The 18,291-nt window shown below is 45.8% G+C and overlaps 2 protein-coding genes and 20 non-coding genes across 25 annotated transcripts; 20 read left to right on the forward strand and 2 right to left on the reverse strand.

Moving 5' to 3' along the window:
* Positions 1 to 51: 51 nt before the first annotated feature.
* On the reverse strand, positions 52 to 4,884 carry LOC115534262 (uncharacterized). The gene is made up of 7 exons (XM_030345119.1): positions 4,793 to 4,884; positions 4,601 to 4,669; positions 4,449 to 4,511; positions 3,247 to 4,342; positions 1,933 to 2,995; positions 1,722 to 1,842; positions 52 to 1,593 (listed from the first exon to the last, which is right to left on the reverse strand). Exons 4-7 carry the CDS (start codon positions 4,242 to 4,244, stop codon positions 539 to 541), a joined length of 3,237 nt encoding a protein of 1,078 aa, XP_030200979.1. The 5' UTR covers positions 4,245 to 4,342; positions 4,449 to 4,511; positions 4,601 to 4,669; positions 4,793 to 4,884; the 3' UTR covers positions 52 to 538.
* Positions 4,885 to 4,973: 89 nt separating this feature from the next.
* Positions 4,974 to 8,513, reverse strand: LOC115534316 (uncharacterized). 4 transcript variants are annotated; one of them, XR_003974307.1, is made up of 5 exons: positions 7,126 to 7,295; positions 5,990 to 6,707; positions 5,826 to 5,891; positions 5,384 to 5,740; positions 4,974 to 5,048 (listed from the first exon to the last, which is right to left on the reverse strand). XR_003974307.1 is itself a non-coding variant. In XM_030345216.1 (5 exons), exons 2-5 carry the CDS (start codon positions 6,693 to 6,695, stop codon positions 5,273 to 5,275), a joined length of 1,095 nt encoding a protein of 364 aa, XP_030201076.1. In that variant the 5' UTR covers positions 6,696 to 6,707; positions 8,473 to 8,513; the 3' UTR covers positions 5,057 to 5,272. The 4 variants fall into 4 exon arrangements, 3 of the variants coding, with proteins under 3 accessions (XP_030201076.1, XP_030201075.1, XP_030201077.1); XM_030345216.1 differs by lacking the exons at positions 4,974 to 5,048; positions 7,126 to 7,295 and adding an exon at positions 8,473 to 8,513 and having other exon boundaries at positions 5,057 to 5,406; positions 5,552 to 5,740; XM_030345215.1 differs by lacking the exon at positions 4,974 to 5,048 and having other exon boundaries at positions 5,057 to 5,406; positions 5,552 to 5,740.
* trnav-cac (transfer RNA valine (anticodon CAC)) lies at positions 7,913 to 7,985 on the forward strand. The gene has a single exon. It is a non-coding gene; the product is annotated as a tRNA-Val (tRNA).
* Positions 8,223 to 8,295, forward strand: trnav-aac (transfer RNA valine (anticodon AAC)). Its single transcript has one exon. It is a non-coding gene; the product is annotated as a tRNA-Val (tRNA).
* A 206-nt stretch (positions 8,514 to 8,719) lies between the features above and the next one.
* On the forward strand, positions 8,720 to 8,792 carry trnav-aac (transfer RNA valine (anticodon AAC)). The gene has a single exon. It is a non-coding gene; the product is annotated as a tRNA-Val (tRNA).
* A 521-nt stretch (positions 8,793 to 9,313) lies between these two features.
* trnav-aac (transfer RNA valine (anticodon AAC)) lies at positions 9,314 to 9,385 on the forward strand. Its single transcript has one exon. It is a non-coding gene; the product is annotated as a tRNA-Val (tRNA).
* Positions 9,386 to 9,845: 460 nt separating this feature from the next.
* Positions 9,846 to 9,918, forward strand: trnav-cac (transfer RNA valine (anticodon CAC)). Its single transcript has one exon. It is a non-coding gene; the product is annotated as a tRNA-Val (tRNA).
* Positions 9,919 to 10,144: 226 nt separating this feature from the next.
* On the forward strand, positions 10,145 to 10,217 carry trnav-aac (transfer RNA valine (anticodon AAC)). The gene has a single exon. It is a non-coding gene; the product is annotated as a tRNA-Val (tRNA).
* Positions 10,218 to 10,739: 522 nt separating this feature from the next.
* Positions 10,740 to 10,812, forward strand: trnav-cac (transfer RNA valine (anticodon CAC)). The gene has a single exon. It is a non-coding gene; the product is annotated as a tRNA-Val (tRNA).
* A 737-nt stretch (positions 10,813 to 11,549) lies between these two features.
* Positions 11,550 to 11,622, forward strand: trnav-cac (transfer RNA valine (anticodon CAC)). The gene has a single exon. It is a non-coding gene; the product is annotated as a tRNA-Val (tRNA).
* Positions 11,623 to 11,716: 94 nt separating this feature from the next.
* Positions 11,717 to 11,789, forward strand: trnav-uac (transfer RNA valine (anticodon UAC)). Its single transcript has one exon. It is a non-coding gene; the product is annotated as a tRNA-Val (tRNA).
* Positions 11,790 to 12,033: 244 nt separating this feature from the next.
* Positions 12,034 to 12,106, forward strand: trnal-aag (transfer RNA leucine (anticodon AAG)). Its single transcript has one exon. It is a non-coding gene; the product is annotated as a tRNA-Leu (tRNA).
* Positions 12,107 to 12,572: 466 nt separating this feature from the next.
* Positions 12,573 to 12,645, forward strand: trnav-cac (transfer RNA valine (anticodon CAC)). Its single transcript has one exon. It is a non-coding gene; the product is annotated as a tRNA-Val (tRNA).
* A 75-nt stretch (positions 12,646 to 12,720) lies between these two features.
* trnav-aac (transfer RNA valine (anticodon AAC)) lies at positions 12,721 to 12,793 on the forward strand. The gene has a single exon. It is a non-coding gene; the product is annotated as a tRNA-Val (tRNA).
* A 466-nt stretch (positions 12,794 to 13,259) lies between these two features.
* On the forward strand, positions 13,260 to 13,332 carry trnav-cac (transfer RNA valine (anticodon CAC)). Its single transcript has one exon. It is a non-coding gene; the product is annotated as a tRNA-Val (tRNA).
* Positions 13,333 to 13,795: 463 nt separating this feature from the next.
* Positions 13,796 to 13,868, forward strand: trnav-cac (transfer RNA valine (anticodon CAC)). Its single transcript has one exon. It is a non-coding gene; the product is annotated as a tRNA-Val (tRNA).
* Positions 13,869 to 14,108: 240 nt separating this feature from the next.
* trnav-cac (transfer RNA valine (anticodon CAC)) lies at positions 14,109 to 14,181 on the forward strand. The gene has a single exon. It is a non-coding gene; the product is annotated as a tRNA-Val (tRNA).
* A 75-nt stretch (positions 14,182 to 14,256) lies between these two features.
* Positions 14,257 to 14,329, forward strand: trnav-aac (transfer RNA valine (anticodon AAC)). The gene has a single exon. It is a non-coding gene; the product is annotated as a tRNA-Val (tRNA).
* Positions 14,330 to 16,291: 1,962 nt separating this feature from the next.
* On the forward strand, positions 16,292 to 16,364 carry trnav-cac (transfer RNA valine (anticodon CAC)). Its single transcript has one exon. It is a non-coding gene; the product is annotated as a tRNA-Val (tRNA).
* Positions 16,365 to 16,604: 240 nt separating this feature from the next.
* On the forward strand, positions 16,605 to 16,677 carry trnav-aac (transfer RNA valine (anticodon AAC)). The gene has a single exon. It is a non-coding gene; the product is annotated as a tRNA-Val (tRNA).
* Positions 16,678 to 17,682: 1,005 nt separating this feature from the next.
* On the forward strand, positions 17,683 to 17,755 carry trnav-cac (transfer RNA valine (anticodon CAC)). The gene has a single exon. It is a non-coding gene; the product is annotated as a tRNA-Val (tRNA).
* A 250-nt stretch (positions 17,756 to 18,005) lies between these two features.
* Positions 18,006 to 18,078, forward strand: trnav-uac (transfer RNA valine (anticodon UAC)). Its single transcript has one exon. It is a non-coding gene; the product is annotated as a tRNA-Val (tRNA).
* The last annotated feature ends 213 nt before the right edge of the window (positions 18,079 to 18,291 follow it).

Here is an 18,291-nt window from a genome sequence, read left to right on the forward strand (position 1 = left end):
CATGAAAGGCACAATATGCTCCACGAAGCAAATAATCCAGAAACAAGTTGCTGCCCTTCGATGAAAGTGTCATATTTAATTCTACATGAACACGAGCTGAATAATTAAACACCCAAAATCCAAACTGACATTGAAGATAAATAAAGTTAACATGCAAGCAAAGGAACAATGCAAATGTACAGAACATATTTACTAAAAAGTGTAAACATATACAATATTATAGAAAAGAGGACTATTAGTTATTAAACACCCAAAGTCCAAACTGATATTGAAGATAAATCAAGATAATATGTAAGCAAAGGAACAATTCAAATGTACAGAATATATTTACAAAAAAGTGTAAACATATACAATATTATAGAAAAGTGGACTATTAGTTATTAAACACCCAAAGTCCAAACTGAGATAATATATAAGCAAAGGAACAATACAAATGTACAGAATATATTTAATAGAAAGTGTAAACATATATGATATTATGAAATGATTAGTCAAGGTCTAATCATTTCATTTCAGAAAAGAGGACTATTAGTCCTCCTCAACTCCTCTTCTCTGAAACCCATCGGACCCTTTCTGCCTCAAAAAAGTCTGACTGCTGGAACTCCATCCAGGTCATCTCCTTGACCATGCCCTTGTCCTTGTAAAGGGACAACACTCTGGAGGGGCAGTATATGTATTTCCCTGGGATGTCAGGGAAACAGGCATGGACATGAGGGCTGACAGGACCCTGCTTTAGTGGTTGGTGACAGAATCTGCACAGGCGACCTGTTGGAAGCTGCACTGCAGACTTTCGCTTTGTCCTCTCCTCTGCCACCTTCTTCCACGCTGCACTCCTCTCTTTTACAGCCTCAAGCTCCCTGGCAAAAAAGGGGGAGGCAGCAAAGTCCACAAAAGACATCCTGGGGTCTTTGAGGCCTTCCTCTCTATACATTTTAAAGACCCGTTCGGAGCAGTAAAAGTACTTCACCTCAGGGGACTGAAAAAAAAAGTGAACAGTGGATCCATCGCCAAGGTACCTGGACTTTGGCTGACCACAGGACAAACAGTTTCTGGGCACCTTTCTCTCCTGCCTTGGTTGTTGCTGCTGTTTCTGGAGGATCTCTGACACGATCTTCTCCACTGTGGCCCGGCTCAGTGACTCCTCCGGGGGGGGAGCCACAGCTGGAGGGTTGACGGTCGCAGGAGGCAGGGCTGTGACGGGTACACACACTGTTTTGCTGCCTGTGGTCAAACTCTGCCACAGCTGCTGAGTCTCTAAAACCTTCTCTGGGCTGGTGTTGAGAGAGGAGCTGGTGTTTTTCAGCTTGGCCAGATGCTTGACATATCTGGAGATATGCTGGCCTGTGGTCGGATGAAGGAGGCTGTTGGGATCCGTGCACGCCCTCTGCACCATGGCAGCATATTCCGCATCCACCCTCTTCAGAAGAGCTTTGGCTCCATGATGTTTAGCCAGAAGCCCATCGATGGCTGCTCTCATGGGGGCCGTCCACCGGCCGTGGTCCAGGACTTGAACCAGGCCTCCCGTCTTAATGGGTCCAGTGCGGGCGGCTCGAGGAGAGGAGGATATGGGCAGTGGCGCTACCCCTCGCAGGTCTAAGGAATAAAGCATATGTTTATTATATTGTTTATATTATTATTACAAGCTAATTGTATACAGTAGCCATGTGTGAAGTTGTTTTTAACAGTTAACTGTTGTGCATGAGGAATGGTAGGTGGGTAACCTGTATCCATCAAAGGGTGAGGCTCTTCTTTGGCTGTGGCAGATGCTGGCATAGGTGGCTGGAAACTGAGGATCGGCACTGCTCCCACTGGGTTGTCCTGGACAGTGCCATCACTGGTCTCCTGAAATACAGCATCAAATGTAATGATTGAGTCAGTCAGTCATTCTGTCAGTGGGTTGGAAATTGACAGTGTGTGATTCATCTGGATTACCTGAGAGTCTGTGCCCGCAACAATGTCCTGCACTTCATCCAGGGCAGAGGAGTGCAGCTGTGTTGCCACGGTTACAGCAGCAGAGGTGTTGTGCTGTGTCCTGTGTTTGTCCCAGTTTAAAACCACAGGACGACAGCCTGGCTCCACGTACTGCAGCCCGAATCTCTCCCCTGTGTCCCTGTTTGAGATGTGCAGAGCTGGGTATTTTCGCACCCCTGTCACCCTTTGACAGGCTGCGTTCAGTTCCCAAATGAGCAGGGGGTCAAACACAGCTGGCAGCTCCACACCAGGCTGCTTCAGGTCCACAAGCCTCTGAAAGTTCCAGCGCACCACTCCAGTCATGGCCTGGGCCTGGAAGAGCTCAGTGGACACCCGGTTGCCAGTCACCCACTGGGCCTGGTGACAGTGGAAGCCCTCCTGCTGAGACGTGCCTCTAACAGGGATCCAAACAGGTACAGCCGCTCCTTCGCCCTTGGTGTAATTAAGCTGCAAGGTGCCACCGTATCTGTAGAGGATCCCCTCCTCCACCTCAGGGTCGCTCAAGCAGCCTCTTAAGATGTGTATCCGCTGAATCCTCCACACCTTGAACATGGAGGCCTTATAGAGGAGCACATCATTCATGTCCTTTGCCAGGTGGAAGTGATGGAGGACGTCTTCCACTCTCTGCAGCAGTTCTCTGGGCTGTGGCACCTGTGTCCTGCAGTGATCTCTCATGTGCTGCTTGGTTGGATTGGCAGGAGAGATTCCACAGAAGGTGTAAGCGTCCTTCAGCCTCTCGAGATCCCCCTGGTCCACAACGAGAAAGGCTGCAGAGAGGAACTGGCAGAAGGAGCTGTACAGAGGATGATGCTCTGACACACACTCTCTGGTAAGCCGGCGCATACAATGAAACAAGTCTAACTTGATGCTAATGTCTACATTAAACTTGTTCCTTGCGGCACTTGTGTTGGCGAGGTTTCCAGAGGTGGCCTCTGTGACTATAGCCTCTGTGGTCTTCCAGCAGTCCCATGACAGGTGCTCCTGAGCTCTGGTGTCCAGGACCTTGAAGGCAGCACAGCAGTCCCTAAAACATTAAAAACACATTTTATTGCAGTCGAAAAAAATATATTTTTGGGTGAAATACTATTAGACTATTCATCTATTTACAATATTAAAAAAACGATATCTTTCTATTCTATTTTTTAATTCCATTTCTTTATATTTGTATCTCAGATTAGTCAGATGACACAATAAACTGTGCAAAATGGAATAAATGGGTGAAATCAAACAAACGTGTGTAAGTCTAGTACATTTTTAAACATAAACACTTTATACCTGTCCACCCAGTGGCAGCATGCCTTCTCCACTCCAGCTGCAGTGTAGCGTTGAGCCAGTCCCTGATACACCAGATGAAGGGACCGATCACACTCTGACTGCAGCATCACCCAGCTCAGGATCATCCAGTTCTCATTCATGATGGCGTAGGAAGACATGGTGCCAGACGACAGCACGACCTTCCTCGCCACTTTCCGAGTGTGATCCGACCTCAGTGCCCGTCCAAAGGTCCCCTGCAGCAGTAGTGTGAGGAGCTGCTCCTGCCTCTGATACTCCTGGACCTGGCAGTTGACCAGGTAGTGCGAAGAAAGAGACACTCCCCGCCAGCCATCAGCATCTGAATATCCCCCGAATGAAGCTGGAGTGTCTGCCTGTCTGAGGTGCCCAGTGATGGTCTTCTGGCCGTAGGCTCCTTCCTCAGCATCCCTGATGTTCTGCACACTCAGCAGGTAGGCCAGATGAGCTCGCTCATACTTAAGATGGACCGCCTCTGTCAGCTGCTTGGTCATGTCCTCCGGTGATCTGCCACTGCGTCTCAGCTCATCCATCACCGATTTGCAGATGGCTTTTTTGTGCGTCAGGAAGGCTGGCACAATGTTATTGAAGCGCTTTGGCAACATCTCCAGCCATTGGGGTTTGTCAGCATGCCAGTACCTCTTACAGGCTTTACAGGTGAGCCGTGAAGCAAAGAGATAGTACTGACCACTGGTGCCGATGATCACTCTGGGCCGTCCAACACCAGAAGAAGCTACCTGAGGGTTGGGACAACCATGAAGGCAGGGCAGGACAAAATTGTTCCTCACCCTCTCCATGATTGCATGCTCCGGCTTCCAAATGAAGAATGGGTGGAGCTGAAAATATTTGGGCGAAGGCAGTGCAGCAATATTGTCTATGAGCTCAGGCTGAGGTGGATAGCGCCACAGGGTAATCATGTTCATTGGGTGACGTACTGGACGTGACCCTGGCCACAGACCCAATGTCTCAAACTCAGTCTTCATCCAGATCTGCTGCTGATGGGAGCAGTTCCACTGTGCAACATCCTGATTGTAGCCTGGGGCTGCTGGCTGCCTGACAGGAGGCGCAGGACATGTTGGAGCTGTAAAACACAAACATATAAAACACTACAGTATATTCAGAGTACAAGGAAATAAAATCGAGCTCTATATCAATGACATGGTTAAACTAGTGTTAAGAATTCTTACCTTCATCATGGACAGTGTCTCCCTGTGCTTCCACAGGGGCAATACTCCGTAGGGATGATGTATCTAGGATGGTGAGATACAAACAGGAAAGTGTTGGCAACATGTGCTTAAGATATAATTTCTCAGAGCATTTAAGAAAATAAAACATTTACTTTTAGGAAGAGATGGACCTGCTCTTATTCCAGACTCCAAAGGAATGCGGGAGACTGCCTTTCTGTGTGCTTTGGAAAAAAGTTGTAACAAAACATGAGCACTATATATAAATGAATGAAAATGTGATTAATTAGAATGAAACTGATATTTATGTGAGATACACTGGAGGTATAAGAGCACTACTGTCATACTTTGTTTCAACACATCGGGCTCCTGCTCTCTTATCCCGAGCTCTGGGGCAATGGCGAGCAGCTGGGCAGGGACCGGCAACAGGGCCTTCGCTGTGGCTATGGGATTAAAAGGAAAACATATAAATGTCATGCAATCTGAATGACATCCAGGATGAAGTGGGAAGGAAACAAATATAATAACCTTTCGCAGCAGTCACAGTGGGGTCATCCGGTTCTGCAGGTCTAGCAGCAGTAGCTGGTGGCTTCGTCCTGTGAGCTGTAAAAACAATCAGTGTCATTTTCCTCACACATTTAAGTTTCTTATGCTTTGCAATCTGACTTTACCTGTTGTCTTTGCAGCTAACTGGTAGCACAGACTAAACATTTTTCATTCAATTTTGAATTGTTGTGTATTTGAAATGTAATAACACAAATCGTTTAAGCATCTGAGAACAGGTAAAGCACAGAAGCAATATAAGTATATAGTAAGAATATCACTGGTCAATCAAAGATGTGGCATGTGAACCTGTATCTAAGCCTCTGTGGTATTTCACACGCCAAATCCTTGAACGACAGCTTAAATGAAGCATGCATATAACACAAAACACTTACCATCTTCGACGGCATGTTAATTCCTTTGGTTAGTTGGAGAGCAAGAGAACACAAACATCAGTACAGACCAGAACACGGCCAAAATAACAAACTAGTTGACAAAAAATAGTAACGGCAGGTGAATTCTGTTGTAAACAGAATCCTCCGTCCGCACTGATGAAGAAAAACCTTTCGTTGGATCCACAGCTGCTCTTCCCTGGACTGCTGCTGGTGGGCCTGAAAGCACCGGGGACATTTGATCAAGTACCGGAAGAGTTACGGTTTCACCCTTGATGATCCACCTGCTTACTCCGGTGTCAAATAAAGATGGAGACAGGTTCAACATCTGTCTCTCCAGTTCCTCGTCCTCCTCCATCACTAGGAGATTAAACAAAACATTCATTGTGTTTTAGGTACATTCAAAGATCATGAAGTCAGTATTTGAATATTGTTGTGAACTGACCTAGAGTGCCTGCTGTTGGGGTGGAGGCAGTAGATGTGGTGGAGGCAGTAGATGTGGTGGAGCCTTCTGCAGGTGTTTGACAGGAGATTAAACAAAACATTCATTGTGTTTTAGGTACATTCAAAGATCATGAAGTCAGTATTTGAATATTGTTGTGAACTGACCTAGAGTGCCTGATGTTGGGATGGAGGCAGTAGATGTAGTGGAGCCTTCTGCAGGTGTTGGACAGGATTCAGCCCTTTCCTGCTTGAGGATGTACTGCTGCAGGTTGTACATCTTGCTGTTTTTGATGCACTTTTGGCGTGAGATGTAGGCAGCATAACCATCCGCCCTGCTCTCCCAGATCTGCCTCCAGGTGGTTTTGGCCCTGCGACCAAAGCCGACAATATTGTCCCCCTCTGACGCCACAGGTTCAGCAGGGTTCCTGGAGATCAGGTAGTTCCTCAGGTCCTGTATTTCCTGGAAGCTCCTGGCATAGTCCAGAAAAGACAGCAGGCTGTCCTTACTGTGTCCCTGTGGGTTGAAGGTCCCGGCTCTCTCCTCATCGTCTACCTTTTTCATCAGGTAGATGGTGTAGCCAACATCGTTCTCGAGGAGCCACTTGAACGATTTTCCCTGGTACTTGCCAAACTGCAGCAGGTACTCTCCCATCACCTCCTGTCGGTCCGACACATCCCCTCCTCGCTGGATGACCACAGTGCGAGCGCTGGTCTTCACTAGCTCAGGTTTCTCAGCGGGACTATTGACCTGAAGCCCAGGATTATGTTTTATCCTCATGGCCTCAGAGGATGGGTCCTGCCGCAGATGACCCGATGGTCCCCTCCTAAATGTCACCGTCATCTTTCCGGGGAAGAAGCTGACGGGATTCATGATTTCTTTTCACTGCAAAAAATAATGCATATTACATAGTTGTATATGATTATACAGTAAGAGTAGCTAGTATAAGTTATATTGTAATGTAGTAATAATTAAAGCTATATAATAATACTGTTATATTAACAGCATTATTCATATCAAAATTAATGAGCATTTGTAATGAGTCTAGTGGGTTTAACCCACGTAAATTAACTTAACTTAACTGAGACAATACTAATCCCCCTTCAGATAGTAGTCAGAGAGTATCGATTAATGAGGGGTATTTGTATTTATATATATATAGATAGAGATATTTCAGTGTGACGCTGACTTGACAGATGGCTCTTACAGTGTGTACACAGTAATATTATTTAGAAGCTGTTGTAACATATAACGTTACGTATAAAAGTGAATTTACGAGTTAAAAACAATAGGTCCAACTTACAATTGAAAAGCTAACTTGTTGTTGTTAACTTGGTGTCTCCTGGCGAAAAGTTAACTTGTCCACGGATGAAAATAATTGTCAACTCTTCCAGAACGTTCAACGCCCGAGAACGTTCGATGCTGTCTGTCACTCAGAAAATAAATCATCCCCTTACTTCTGCCGAGGGGGGAAACAGCGCCACCGAAATCCCGCTTGTGGCCAGAAAAATATTACATCCGTAGTGATAAGAACTACCATAGAGAATGAATGGGAAAAGTTAAGGAAGTTAAGGACGACTATTCTCGGCCCCCGCGCGGGAGGTCCCCGGTTCGAGACCGGGCGGAAACAATGCCAAAGTTTTTGTATTGAGTGCTCGCTGTTGGGAGCATAGACCTTATGAAAGTTAAACACTAACTCTAGTTGTGAGAAGTTCTTAGTAGTGTTCGGGTGTCAACATCCATTCCTGTATTGCCATCTTCGTGCACCTCTCCAGCATGAACTTCTGGGGTAACCGTTTCCACCTGGATCGTCTAACGTGCAATGGACGGTTCGTAGCCCATTAGCATGTCTTGGCGGGCTTTGGCCGCTGTCGTTACTACCATACAATTGTAGCCTAGCTTGCTAGCATTGTTCCCCGCGGTAGCAGATTGGAGAATGGATGTTTACGATAATATGTTTCAAATATGTATGTTATAACCACTTAAGTTCACACCTGACCACTCTGACCCTGGTTCCATTAAATGTTGTGAACTAGACTGGACGGTTGATGACGGGATTCTATCGGGTGGCCAGATTCTGCAATGTATGTGTTTCCGTAGTGTAGTGGTTATCACGTTCGCCTCACACGCGAAAGGTCCCCGGATCGAAACCGGGCGGAAACAGTATTACGTTTTTGAAATATACAAAGTGAATGTTTAAATTCACCTGCTTTACTATCAAGCAGCTATTCGGGAAAAGTCTGTCTGGAGCAGAACTTTCAGCAGTGTCTACTGGTCACCACGCCACCTCTTCAACCTATAGCCTTGTCATATTATTAAGTGTTTAAACCTCTGCTGAAAACCTGTTCATGCAGGTGCTTCTGATGACAGTTTTTTCTAGGATTTTGTTCAATCTATCAGGTTTCCGTAGTGTAGTGGTTATCACGTTCGCCTAACACGCGAAAGGTCCCCGGTTCGAGACCGGGCGGAAACATGGTCAAAGTTTTTTTATTTAGCGCTCGCAGTTGAGAGCATAGACTCTATGAAAGTTAAACTCTAACTCTAGTTGTGAGAAGTTCTTAGAAGTGTCTGGGTGTCAACCTCCATTCCTGTATTGCCTAGCGTTCCTGAGGTGTGTGTGGGTGTCAAACTCCTTTCGTGTATAGCCTACCGTTCCTGAGTCTTCTTCGTGCACCCCTCCAGCATGGACTTCTGGGGTAACTGCTTTATTATCGGGCAGCTATTCGGGAATAGTCTGTCGGGAATAGTCTGTCTGGAACAGAACCTTCAGCAGTGTCTACTGGTCACCACGCCACCTCTTCAACCGATATCCTCGTCATATTATTAAGTGTTTAAACCTTCGCTGAAAACCTTTTCATGCGGATCGTGATAATGACAAGATTTGTTCGATCAAACAGGTTTCCGTAGTGTAGTGGTTATCACGTTCGCCTAACACGCGAAAGGTCCCCGGTTCGGGACCGGGCGGAAACATGATCAAAGTTTTTGTATTTAGTGCTCGCAGTTGAGAACATAGACTGTATGAAAGTTAAACTCTAACTCTATTTGTGAGAAGTTCTTAGAAGTGTTGGGGTGTCAACATCCTTTCCTGTATCGCCTAGCGTTCCTGAGGTGTGTGGCTGTCAACCTCCTTTCCTGTATCGCCTAGGGTTCCTGAGTCTTCTTCGTGCACCTGTCCAGCATGGACTTCTGGGGTAACCGTCTCATCCTGGATCGTCTAGAGTGCAATGGACGGTTCGTAGCACTTTAGCATGTCTTGGCGGGCTTTGGCCGCTGTCGTTACGACCATACAATTGAATCCTAACGTGCTAGCATTGTTCCCCGCGGTAGCAGATGGGCGAATGGATCTTTAGGATAATATGTTTCAAATATGTATGTTATAACCACTTACATTCACACCTGACCACTCTGACCCTGGTTCCATTAAATGTTGTGAACTGGACTGGACGGTTGATGACGGGATTCTGTTGGGTTGCCAGTTTCAGCTTGGATGTGTTTCCGTAGTGTAGTGGTTATCACGTTCGCCTAACACGCGAAAGGTCCTGGTTCGAGACCGGGCGGAAACAATGCCAACGTTTTTGTATTGAGTGCTCGCTGTTGGGAGCATAGACCGTATGAAAGTTAAACACTAACTCTAGTTGTGAGAAGTTCTTAGTAGTGTTCGGGTGTCAACATCCATTCCTGTATTGCCATCTTCGTGCACCTCTCCAGCATGAACTTCTGGGGTAACCGTTTCCACCTGGATCGTCTAACGTGCAATGGACGGTTCGTAGCCCATTAGCATGTCTTGGCGGGCTTTGGCCGCTGTCGTTACTACCATACAATTGTAGCCTAGCTTGCTAGCATTGTTCCCCGCGGTAGCAGATTGGAGAATGGATGTTTACGATAATATGTTTCAAATATGTATGTTATAACCACTTACATTCACACCTGACCACTCTGACCCTGGTTCAATTAAATGTTGTGAACTAGACTGGACGGTTGATGACGGGATTCTAACGGGTGGCCAGATTCTGCAATGTATGTGTTTCCGTAGTGTAGTGGTTATCACGTTCGCCTCACACGCGAAAGGTCCCCGGTTCGAAACCGGGCGGAAACAGTATTACATTTTTGAAATACACAAAGTGAATGTTTAAATTCACCTGCTTTACTATCAAGCAGCTATTCGGGAAAAGTCTGTCTGGAGCAGAACTTTCAGCAGTGTCTACTGGGCACCACGCCACCTCTTCAACCGATAGCCTCGTCATATTATTAAGTGTTTAAACCTGCGCTGAAAACCTGTTCATGCGGATTTTTATCATGACAAGATTTGTTCGATCAAACAGGTTTCCGTAGTGTAGTGGTTATCACGTTCGCCTAACACGCGAAAGGTCCCCTGTTCGAGACCGGGCGTAAACATGATCAAAGTTTTTGTATTTAGTGCTCGCAGTTGAGAGCATAGACTGTATGAAAGTTAAACTCTAACTCTATTTGTGAGAAGTTCTTAGAAGTGTTGGGGTGTCAAAATCCTTTCCTGTATCGCCTAGCGTTCCTGAGGTGTGTGGCTGTCAACCTCCTTTCCTGTATCGCCTAGGGTTCCTGAGTCTTCTTCATGCACCTGTCCAGCATGGACTTCTGGGGTAACCGTCTCATCCTGGATCGCCTAGAGTGCAATGGACGGTTCGTAGCACATTAGCATGTCTTGGCGGGCTTTGGCCGCTGTCGTTACTACCATACAATTGGAGCCTAGCGTGCTAGCATTGTTCCCCGCGGTAGCAGATGGGCGAATGGATGTTTAGGATCATATGTTTCAAATATGTATGATATAACCACTTACATTCACACCTGACCACTCTGACCCTGGTTCCATTAAATGTTGTGAACTAGACTGGACGGTTGATGACGGGATTCTTTTGGGTGGCCAGATTCTGATACGTATGTGTTTCCGTAGTGTAGTGGTTATCACGTTTGCTTCACACGCGAAAGGTCCCTGGTTCGAAACCGGGCGGAAGCTGCATTTGTATTTTGATGCATACAGATTTAATGTTTAAATTCTCCTGCTTTACTATCAAGCATCTATTCGGGAAAAGTCTGTCTGGAACAGAACCTTCAGCAGTGTTTACTGGGCACCACGCCACCTCTTCAACCGATAATCCTTGTCATATTATTAAGTGTTTAAACCTGCTTTTTGCAGATGATGTGGTCCTCATTGGATCATCGGCCTGTGACCTTCAGCACTCACTGGATCGGCTGGCGGCCGAGTGTGAAGCGGCTGGGATGAGGATCAGCACCGCTAAATCTGAGGCCATGACTCTTAGCAGGAAACCGGTGGATTGCTTACTCCGGGTAGGAAATGAGTCCTTAGCCCAAGTGAAGGAGTTCAAGTACCTCGGGGTCTTGTTCGCGAGTGAGGGTACTATGGAGCGTGAGATTGGCCGGAGAATCGGAGCAGCGGGGGCGGTATTGCGTTCGCTTTACCGCACCGTTGTAACGAAAAGAGAGCTGAGCCGCAAGGCAAAGCTCTCGATCTACCGGTCGATCTTCGTTCCTATCCTCACCTATGGTCATGAGGGCTGGGTGATGACCGAAAGGACGAGATCGCGGGTACAAGCGGCCGAGATGAGTTTTCTCAGAAGGGTGGCTGGCGTCTCCCCTCCCAGGTCCTCTGACCCTGGTTCCATAAAATGTTGTGAACTAGACTGGACGGTTGATGACGGGATTCTTCTGGGTTGCCAGATGCTCCTTAAACGTGTTTCCGTAGTGTGGTGGTTATCACGTTCGCCTCACACGCGAGAGGTCCCGGGTTCGAAACCGGGCGGAAACAATATTACTGTTTTCAGATTACTGTTTGCGCTGAAACCTGTTCATGCGGGTGCTTCTGATGAAAAAAAATTCTAGGGTTTTGTTCAAACTAACAGGTTTCAGTAGTGTAGTGGTTATCACGTTCGCCTTACACGCGCAAGGTCCCTGGTTCGAAACCGGGCGGAAACAGTATTACTGTTTTCAGACATACAAAGTTAAACTTTAAATTCTCCTGCTTTATTATCGGGCAGCTATTTGGGAATAGTCTGTCGGGAATAGTCTGTCTGGAACAGAATCTTCAGCAGTGTCCACTGGGTGGGCACCACGCCACCTCTTCAACCGATAGCCTCGTCATATTATTAAGTCTTTAAACCTGCGCTGAAAACCTGTTCATGCGGGTGCTTCTGATGACAAGATTTCCTTATGTTAACAGGTTTCCTTAGTGTAGTGGTTATCACGTTCGCCTAAGACGCGAAAGGTCCCCGGTTCGAGACCGGGCGGAAACATGGTCAACTTATTTGTATTTAGCGCTCGCAGTTGAGAGCATAGACTGTATGAAAGTTAACTCTAGTTGTGAGAAGTTATTAGAAGTGTCTGGGTTTCAACCTCCTTTCCTGTATTGCCTAGTGTTCCTGAGTCTTCTTCGTGCACCTCTCCAGCATGGACATCTGGGTTAACCGTCTCATCCTGCATCGTCTAGCGTGCAATGGATGGTTCGTAGCCATTAGCATGTCTTGGCTGGCTTTTGCCGCTGTCGTTACGACTTTACAATTGAAGCCTAGCGTGCTAGCATTGTTCCCCGCGGTAGCAGATAGGCGAATGGATGTTTGGGATAATATGTTTCAAATATGTATGATATAACCACTTAAATTCACACCTGACCACTCTGACCATGGTTCCATAAAATGTTGTGAACTAGACTGGACGGTTGATGACGGGATTCTTCTGGGTTGCCAGATTCTCTTTGACTGTGTTTCTGTAGTATAGTGGTTATCACGTTCGCCTCACACGCGAAAGGTCCCCGGTTCGAAACCGGGCGGAAACAGTATTACTGTTTTCAGACATACGAAAACCTGTTCATGCGGGTGCTTCTGATGACAAGATTTATACATTTTAACGGGTTTTCGTAGTGTAGTGGTTATCACGTTCGCCTAACACGCGAAAGGTCCCCGGTTTGAGACCGGGCGGAAACATGATCAAAGTATTTGTATTTAGCGCTCGCAGTTGAGAGCATAGACTGTATGAAAGTTAACTCTAGTTGTGAGAAGTTATTAGAAGTGTCTGGGTGTCAACCTCCTTTCCTGTATTGCCTAGCGTTCCTGAGTCTTCTTCGTGAACCTCTCCAGCATGGACTTCTGGGTTAACCGTCTCATCCTGGATCGTCTAGCTTGCAATGGATGGTTCGTAGCCATTAGCATGTCTTGGCTGGCTTTTGCCGCTGTCGTTACGACTTTACAATTGAAGCCTAGCGTGCTAGCATTGTTCCTCGCGGTAGCAGATGGGCGAATGGATGTTTAGGATAATATGTTTCAAATATGTATGATATAACCACTTAAATTCACACCTGACCACTCTGACCCTGGTTCCATAAAATGTTGTGAACTAGACTGGACGGTTGATGAAGGGATTCTTCTGGGTTGCCAGACACTCTTTGAATGTGTTTCCGTAGTGTAGTGGTTATCACGTTCGCCTCACACGCGAAAGGTCCCCGGTTCGAAATCGGGCGGAAACATGATCAAAGTATTTGTATTTAGCGCTCGCAGTTGAGAGCATAGACTGTATGAAAGCTAACTCTAGTTGTGAGAAGTTCTTAGAAGTGTCTGGGTTTCAACCTCCTTTCCTGTATTGCCTAGCGTTCCTGAGTCTTCTTCGTGCACCTCTCCAGCATGGACATCTGGGTTAACCGTCTCATCCTGGATCGTCTAGCGTGCAATGGATGGTTCGTAGCCATTAGCATGTCTTGGCTGGCTTTTGCCGCTGTCGTTACGACTTTACAATTGAAGCCTAGCATGCTAGCATTGTTCCCCGCGGTAGCAGATAGGCGAATGGATGTTTGGGATAATATGTTTCAAATATGTATGATATAACCACTTACATTCACACCTGACCACTCTGACCCTGGTTCCATAAAATGTTGTGAACTAGACTGGACGGTTGATGAAGGGATTATTCTGGGTTGCCAGATCCTTGATTGTGTTTCCGTAGTGTAGTGGTTATCACGTTCGCCTCACACGCGAAAGGTCCCTGGTTCGAAACCGGGCGGAAACAGTATTACTGTTTTCAGACATACAAAGTTCATGTTTAAATTCTCCTGCTTTATTATCGGGCAGCTATTTGGGAATAGTCTGTCGGGAATAGTCTGTCTGGAACAGAACCTTCAGCAGTGTCCACTGGGCACCACGCCACCTCTTCAACCAATGGCCTCGTCATATTATTAAGTGTTTAAACCTGCGCTGAAAACCTGTTCATGCGGGTCCTTCTGATGACAAGATTTGTTCGTTTAAATAGGTTTCCGTAGTGTAGTGGTTATCATGTTTGCCTCACACGCGAAAGGTCCCCGGTTCGAAACCGGGCGGAAACCGTATTACTGTTTTCAGACATACGAAAACCTGTTCATGCGGGTGCTTCTCATGACAAGATTTATACATTTTAACAGGTTTTCGTAGTGTAGTGGTTATCACGTTCGCCTAACACGCGAAAGGTCCCCGGTTCGAGACCGGGCGGAAACATGATCAAAGTATTTGTATTTAGCGCTCGCAGTTGAGAGCATAGACTGTATGAAAGCTAACTCTAGTTGTGAGAAGTTCTTGGAAGTGTCTGGGTTTCAACCTCCTTTCCTGTATTGCCTAGTGTTCCTGAGTCTTCTTCGTGCACCTCTCCAGCATGGACATCTGGGTTAACCGTCTCATCCTGCATCGTCTAGCGTGCAATGGATGGTTCGTAGCCATTAGCATGTCTTGGCTGGCTTTTGCCGCTGTCGTTACGACTTTACAATTGAAGCCTAGCCGTGCTAGCATTGTTCCCCGCGGTAGCAGATAGGCGAATGGATGTTTGGGATAATATGTTTCAAATATGTATGATATAACCTAGGGCTGGGCGATTTTTTCGGTTTAATCGATTAATTTGCATTTTTTCTTTCCTACGGTTTGTGAAATGGCTGAACCGAAAAATCGCGATTTAAAAACAGTTCCAGACTCTTCCGATTTGTTTTGCTGAATAGACTCCGTATAGCCTCCTCTCTCACTTTCCAGAACGCGCGCAAAACTCAGCCTACTGCAATCACATTCACCTCGCCCCCGACAGACTTGGGGGAGAGCCGGGTCGATTGAAACACTTTTCAGTTAAACGTCTTTTGCAAAGATGACGTTATGTATACAAATAATTTGTGATCAACAACTCACATGTGTGTTCTCTTAGTTCCAAGCAGTGGTGTAGTCTACGTGATACGCAGGTATACGCCGTATACCCACTAGGAACGCACCAGGATTTGCGTATACCCACTTAAAAATGTGCACGGATACGTATCAATCGTCTTGTGACAGATCTTTCACTTCTGTGTTTATTTTTCGGAAATATCGGTGGGGTATAACTGCAATAAAATACTTTAAGCAGGGGAAGTTATCTCCTACATTCACCATTCATAAAATTCCCGCTGCGCGCTCGCGCTCTGCCCTATCTCTGTTACGAAGCGCGAAGCTGCCCCTGCATCTCTGCACGTTAGTTGGCGGGCCGAGCCCCTCCTTCTCGCGTGTGTGTGCGTGCGTGCGTGCGTGTGTGTCCAGTCCTCCCATATTAATGTGTAAACCACATAATAAGTAGTCAACAGAAGACAATGTTTTAATCCCACTTTATATCTCCTTGTTACTTTTAGATGAGAACCCCTGACCAGCCTTTCAGACTGGGTGTCAGGCTAGGGAATTTAAAAACAGGCATCCTTGGTTAGAGTGGAGGGAAAAAAAGTTATAGGTAAATGTCAGCCAACATACAGTTGGTATACACAATTGAAATTCATAATGTTAATCACTATGCAAATGAGAGTATAGCTAATCATGGTTCATTTTTAAGGTGCAGTAATTTCACACTTTTACACAATTCAATTACTGTATGGTATGTTAGATAACAACAGTAAGAGCTCAAATTAGAGCAATTGAAAGAGTGAAACATTAGTCTCCTGTCATCTCCTTCTCATGCACTGGTTAGCCATGGATGTAAACAGTTCATTCAATTATTTTGAGTAGATTTTGTCCTTGTTTAGCATGTGCTATTGCTACTATAGATATACAAAGGACAACTTGTCATTTTTGTGTTCTATTTGTTCATACTGTTATTAAAACTGATAAACCTACTCAGCTTTCCATGATTGTTGATAATCGTTATACTCTTAAATCAGCGGGTTGTAGACCCCTGCGTTGGTGAGTGTGGTGCGACACCCCATAAGCGCCACACACGTACATGGGTTTCAATGGAATTTGTTTAGAGAAAAACAGAAAAAAAAAATCGAGGTTTAAATCGAAAATCGTCCATTAGTTAGAAAAAATCTAGATTTTATTTTTAGGCCAAATCGCCCAGCCCTAATATAACCACTTACATTCACACCTGACCACTCTGACCCTGGTTCCATAAAATGTTGTGAACTAGACTGGACGGTTGATGAAGGGATTCTTCTGGGTTGCCAGACACTCTTTGAATGTGTTTCCGTAGTGTAGTGGTTATCACGTTCGCCTCACACGCGAAAGGTCCCCGGTTCGAAACCGGGCGGAAACAGTATTACTGTTTTCAGACATACAAAGTTAATGTTTAAATTCTCCTGCTTTATTATCGGGCAGCTATTTGGGAATAGTTTGTCGGGAATAGTCTGTCTGGAACAGAACCTTCAGCAGTGTCCACTGGGCACCACGCCACCTCTTCAACCGATGGCCTCGTCATATTATTAAGTGTTTAAACCTGCGCTGAAAACCTGTTCATGCGGGTGCTTCTGATGACAAGATTTGTTTGTTTAAATAGGTTTCCGTAGTGTAGTGGTTATCACGTTCGCCTAACACGCGAAAGGTCCCCGGTTCGAGACCGGGCGGAAACATGATCAAAATATTTGTATTTAGCGCTCGCAGTTGAGAGCATAGACTGTATGAAAGCTAACTCTAGTTGTGAGAAGTTATTAGAAGTGTCTGGGTGTCAACCTCCTTTCCTGTATTGCCTAGCGTTCCTGAGTCTTCTTCGTGAACCTCTCCAGCATGGACTTCTGGGTTAACCGTCTCATCCTGGATCGTCTAGCGTGCAATGGATGGTTCGTAGCCATTAGCATGTCTTGGCTGGCTTTTGCCGCTGTCGTTACGACTTTAGAATTGAAGCCTAGCGTGCTAGCATTGTTCCTCGCGGTAGCAGATGGGCGAATGGATGTTTAGGATAATATGTTTCAAATATGTATGATATAACCACTTAAATTCACACCTGACCACTCTGACCATGGTTCCATAAAATGTTGTGAACTAGACTGGACGGTTGATGACGGGATTCTTCTGGGTTGCCAGATACTCCTTGACTGTGTTTCTGTAGTATAGTAGTTATCACGTTCGACTCACACGCGAAAGGTCCCCGGTTCGAAACCGGGCGGAAACATGATCAAAGTATTTGTATTTAGCGCTCGCAGTTGAGAGCATAGACTGTATGAAAGCTAACTCTAGTTGTGAGAAGTTCTTAGAAGTGTCTGGGTTTCAACCTCCTTTCCTGTATTGCCTAGCGTTCCTGAGTCTTCTTCGTGCACCTCTCCAGCATGGACATCTGGGTTAACCGTCTCATCCTGGATCGTTTAGCGTGCAATGGATGGTTCGTAGCCATTAGCATGTCTTGGCTGGCTTTTGCCGCTGTCGTTACGACTTTACAATTGAAGCCTAGCATGCTAGCATTGTTCCCCGCGGTAGCAGATAGGCGAATGGATGTTTGGGATAATATGTTTCAAATATGTATGATATAACCACTTACATTCACACCTGACCACTCTGACCCTGGTTCCATAAAATGTTGTGAACTAGACTGGACGGTTGATGAAGTGATTCTTCTGGGTTGCCAGATACCCCTTGAATGTGTTTCCGTAGTGTAGTGGTTATCACGTTCGCCTCACACGCGAAAGGTCCCCGGTTCGAAACCGGGCGGAAACAGTATTACTGTTTTCAGACATACAAAGTTAATGTTTAAATTCTCCTGCTTTATTATCGGGCAGCCATTTGGGAATAGTCTGTCGGTAATAGTCCGTCTGGAACAGAACCTTCAGCAGTGTTTACTGGGCACCACGCCACCTCTTCAACAAATAGCCTTGTCATATTATTAAGTTTTTTAACCTGCGCTGAGACCTGTTCATGCGGGTACTTCTGATGAAAAAAATGTTTAGGGTTTTGTTCAAACTTACAGGTTTCCGTAGTGTAGTGGTTATCACGTTCGCCTTACACGCGAAAGGTCCCCGGTTCGAAACCGGGGGGAAACAGTATTACTGTTTTCAGACATACAAAGTTAATGTTTAAATTCTCCTAGTTTATTATCGGGCTGCTATTTGGGAATAGTCTGTCTTGAATAGTCTGTCTGGAACAGAACCTTCAGCAGTGTTTACTGGGCACCACGCCACCTCTTCAACCGATAGCCTCGTCATATTATTAAGTGTTTAAACCTGCGCTGAAACCTGTTCATGCGGGTGCTTCTG

Source organism: Gadus morhua, chromosome 21 (assembly GCF_902167405.1).
Source record: "Gadus morhua chromosome 21, gadMor3.0, whole genome shotgun sequence".
NCBI lineage: Eukaryota > Metazoa > Chordata > Actinopteri > Gadiformes > Gadidae > Gadus > Gadus morhua.